General features: G+C 55.7%; 1 protein-coding gene across 1 annotated transcript; it reads right to left on the bottom strand.

Moving 5' to 3' along the window:
- Positions 1-1,108: 1,108 nt before the first annotated feature.
- On the bottom strand, positions 1,109-3,919 carry LOC105550805. Its single transcript, XM_011995839.1, has 2 exons — positions 3,399-3,919; positions 1,109-2,467 (listed from the first exon to the last, which is right to left on the bottom strand). Exons 1-2 carry the CDS (start codon positions 3,695-3,697, stop codon positions 2,401-2,403), a joined length of 366 nt encoding a protein of 121 aa, XP_011851229.1. The 5' UTR covers positions 3,698-3,919; the 3' UTR covers positions 1,109-2,400.
- Positions 3,920-4,224: the final 305 nt, after the last annotated feature.

Raw genomic sequence — 4,224 nt, 5'->3', positions numbered from 1 at the left:
CCCGGCGACCGGGGCTGCGGCCCCTAGCTCTGCGAGGGATCCCGAGCCTGTGCCCACCCCACCTCGGACGTCACCCTCTTCGGACCACCCAACCCACACCTTCCGCCTAGGGCGGGGCGCGGGGAGGACGGCTACGAGCTGTCAGGAGCCTCCAGCTTTCCCCGTGACGAAGCTCACCCTCGCCTTGATCGTCGCCACTCACCCAGCAGCGGGCTGCGAGCTGGAGCAGACGTTTACACCGAGGGAGGACTGGGGGGAACGTCTTGATTTTTCTCCCTAATTTGCCACACACACAGGAAAAAACAAACAAACAAACAAAAAACAGCAGACGCAGCTCTACCCTTGGGCTGGCTTTAAAGCTTTTAAGCTTCCCACGTCATCCTACCCCATGCAACAGACTTACCGAATAGCAATGCCCACCCCACACACCTGCTAGGTAACTCGCCTTCTGGAAATCGGGGGCCCCACCCACCCCACCTTCTGGAAACCTGCGCCTGGGGTGGGGTTGAAGAGACACTGTCTGATATCCTAAAGTCAGAGGGCGTGAGGGGACCGGCACCCCTCGCCCCACCCAGGCGCGCTGCAGCCTCCCGTCCCCGTCTCCAGAGTGCACCAAGGCATCCTGCGTCCCTGCCGGAGAAAAGAGGGACGGGGCCAGAGGCCCGAGTTCCAGGGAGTTGCTGATTCCAGTGGAGAACCGAGACACCGTGTCCTTTCTAATTAATAAGCATGCCACCCCCCAACTCCAACCCCCACCCCCCCCCGGCCTTATTTCTTGTTGACAGCAAAGGTGGGGGACGTGGGAGAAAGGCGAGAGTTGTCTCTAGGTTCGGGATGTTGGGCTGCGCGGAGGGAAGAGGTGGGATCTCGAAATGGAAACAGTTCCCCCTCCCTCCCCCCTCCCCTCCTCCTCCTCCTCCTCCTCCTCTTCTTCTGTTTACCTCAAGTTTGAATTTTATCTGCGCAACATTAGCTGGAATGCGGACATTGAAAAAAAAAAACACACACACTCTCTCAGCCCGGCGGCAGCTCCAGAGGAGCCATGTGGCATCAAGCCACAGCAAAGGGGAAAAAGTGCTCTTAGCAACACAAACATGGCGAAATCGCTCCCACAAGCCGGGTTCCCGCGACAGCCCTACCTTCCCCCGCTCGCCTTCCGAAGGTCCTGGCCAGGAACCGCAGACCCTTTCCGGGGGGCGGCGAGGGGGCCCCGGGCCGAGCGAGGGTGGGCGCACGGGGCGTGCTAAGGGGAAACTGACTAGCCAGCCGATCAGCCCCGCCAGGAGCGGAGGGGACGCCTTTTTCACGCCCTGAGATCGCAAAGGAGAGCAAAATTCCCATCCCAAAGTCCTGCGGGACTGGCTTCCCCACCCGACGAACTTACCCCAGGGCTGAACGCACGCTGCTTAGCTCCTTGCCTCGTTCCTTCCTCCCGGGCGCGACGAGAGGGGAAAACGATGCGCACGTAGATTTGTAGAGAGTATTCTTGAGAATTTCCCTGGGATGGATGGGGAGGAGCGGTGGAGACTCAGGAGACAGGTGCCGCGCTGGCCTGGGCTGCCGGCTAAAAGTTGTTCTCCGCGCGGTGGGCGGTGGGGTCCCCGGCCAGGGCCGAGGACCCCGGCTCCCTGCCCCCCGGCGTCGCCCACTTGTCACGCCAGGCTGCTGCGTGCGCTCGGCTGCAGGGGAGGTGGCGTAGTTTCTCTTCCTCCCACCTCTTCTCACTCACTTGTTTTTGTAGCCGTGGGCTCCCCTAATGCTTTCCTCTCCACAATGTTGTTTCATTATATCATGTCCATCATGTGACACCAGAGAGGCCTCTCTATGGAAACTTAAAGGGGCTCCCACGTGACTGCAGCAGCAACAACAGCAGCAGGACTGGCGGCGGCGGCCGCAGCGGCGTCCGTACCTCCACCCACCGGGAGCCCCTCGCAGCATCCCGGAGGGGCTTCTGGCGCTGCAAGAGCCCAGATCGGGGAGCCACAGCATCCGGGAGCCGTGGTGTCTGTGCGTGCGTGGAGTCTGTGCTCATGACATAGGAAGCCGAACAGAAGGAGCGTCCTCAAATCCTTTCCTACAGTCACCAAACCCACGCTCTGTTAAAATGACATTTCATGGCTCCTACTTTGTTTCCTCGGAGAGCAATGAGTTTTCTATCAGGCCTGATTCAGTTTGACAAAAGTCAAAAAGAAAAACCGGATTTGTCCCTCTGCAAGTTCAGTCAGATCGCTGGGAGAACAGAAATGACAAAACAATAATAACAGAAATAGAACCAGGCATTTGATACATAATTACCATCACCACGGCTTTCAAGCTTTCTGGAATTACATTCCTCCAGTAACTGTTGATGATGCTTGCAGGAGGCAAAATGCAATGCAGTTTTTCTCTTCCGCAGCTATATTAGGGCTTTGTTGCTGACAACAGTGAAAACTTGTTTGTGTCAGGAAGTGAGGTACGGAGATATGACCTGGAAGGTACAGACAAAACCAAAGTGGCAGTTTTTGCATTACTTTTCTGACCACATTCTTTCAAATGGTGACAAGAAGGCGGTCTGCTGTAAAATTCGTGGGGTGTTTGATGGGAAACAAAATAATCAGAAAAACATAATTATCCCTAGCCATACCATACTTGCTAGTCGCTAGAAAGTATACATATATGTATCTGTGTATACATAGAGAAAGCAAAAAGCATGTGCACTTTAATATTTTTGAGCCACTAATTTTTTCATCATTTCTAGCATTAACAAACACTTGGAAAGACTTACTTAAGTCCAGGGATGTGTGGAAACTCACAATGTTGAGTGCTGTGGGTATTACTGACTCACAGTCCCTTTAAGGATTTGTACCATAAATCCCAAATTTCTGCCTTAAAGTTTTTACAGACACGGAGATTTTATCCTGTAAATCTAAGCCAGATAGCTATTTCTGGGTTTTTTAGTCCATGCGTTTCCATTTTATAAGGGAAACTGTTTGGATTGGCGGAATCAAGAAAAAACTTCGCAAGAAACTGAAGAGTGGGATGGAAGATCTTTTCTTTTGGCCTTGCCTTGACACTCTCTCTCCACCTCATCAGTTTACCTCATCAGCCATGATGAATGAGCTCCATTCCAAGCCTTCTAATTCTATAATATCTCTCCCAAGTTTTACCTTCCTATCTCATGCCTAATTCTTTCATCCCTTTCCTCCTACAGTCCTTGCCTCCCAACTCAGCCCCTTTTCTGCCTGGGCGCTCAGCTCAGGCCTCCCCAAAGACTATACCCCCCATCCTCCCCTGCAGCTGCCCCCAACCCCACGCCCTTCCCAGCTTGGCCTCTCTTCTCTGCAACTCTACCTCCTTACCTCTCTTTGACCTCTATTCACCTTCACAGTCTGGCCCTTGACGTCTGGGCCTCTTCTTACCTCTCTTTACCTGAAATGTCCCGGCCCTCACTGGGGTCTCCTCCACACCCTTCGCTCTGGTCCCATCCCTTCTGCTGCCAAGCCCCAGCGTTCCTCCAGCTCGGCCTGGTCAGCTTGAGCCTCATTTTGTTCGCGTGCCCCTGGGCTGGGAAAGGAGTGTGTGGTGCACAGTGGGGCCGAGGATCCCCCGGGACCGTGGCCCCTGCCTCGCCCCCTCCACCCCTCCCGAGTCCCGGTTGCGGCGCTTCCTGGGCGGATGGCTTGGAATTGCTGCAGCAGCTGCGGTTCTGCTGTGTCATGCAAGAAGGAGGCGGCGGCGGCCGGAGCTGGAGGGGGAGGAGGGGAGGAACCTGATCCTCCGGTAGCGAAGGGCTGGAGGCAAACACCGAGCTCCTCCAAAGCCGCCCGGGAGCAGGGAGGGCTCCGCTAGCCCGGGGGGGCCCTCCCCGCGGGGCAGATGGTAAGTGGGGCGGTGCAGGTGGTCGCCTTGGGAAGGGAGCGCGTAGGGGGGTAAGGTGGGGCGGCGGGAAGTACTGGAGTCATCCCAGCCAAACTAAGGAGCCCGGTGTCCAGCTGAGAGGGACCCAGGCCGTAATAAGGATGTCCAGCCAAACGCAGCAATAATTACTATTCGAGTGACGCCCCGAAGTTGACCCAAGCTACACAGAGGGTGGAGTGGTGCATCCTGAACCCAGGGCAGAGCTGGAGGCAATGATTCAGGGTTTGAGAAGTATCAAGCCCAATGGCCTGGCGCTTTAAGGTGCAGCTGAGTAGGAAAAGCCAACCCACATCGTATTCCCAGAGCCTTGCTGCGCTTTCTGGGTTG

Source organism: Mandrillus leucophaeus, unplaced genomic scaffold (genome assembly GCF_000951045.1).
Source record: "Mandrillus leucophaeus isolate KB7577 unplaced genomic scaffold, Mleu.le_1.0 Scaffold5, whole genome shotgun sequence".
NCBI lineage: Eukaryota > Metazoa > Chordata > Mammalia > Primates > Cercopithecidae > Mandrillus > Mandrillus leucophaeus.
This window is presented reverse-complemented; position numbering and strand designations above follow the sequence as displayed.

Coding starts and splice junctions, on each gene's coding strand:
- LOC105550805 (XM_011995839.1), bottom strand. CDS start 3,697: ATGACACAGCAGAACCGCAGCTGCTGCAGCAATTCCAAGCCATCCGCC. Junction 2,468..3,398: donor GACATTTCAGGTAAAGAGAG/GTAAGAAGAGGC, acceptor TGTACCTTCCAG/GTCATATCTCCGTACCTCAC.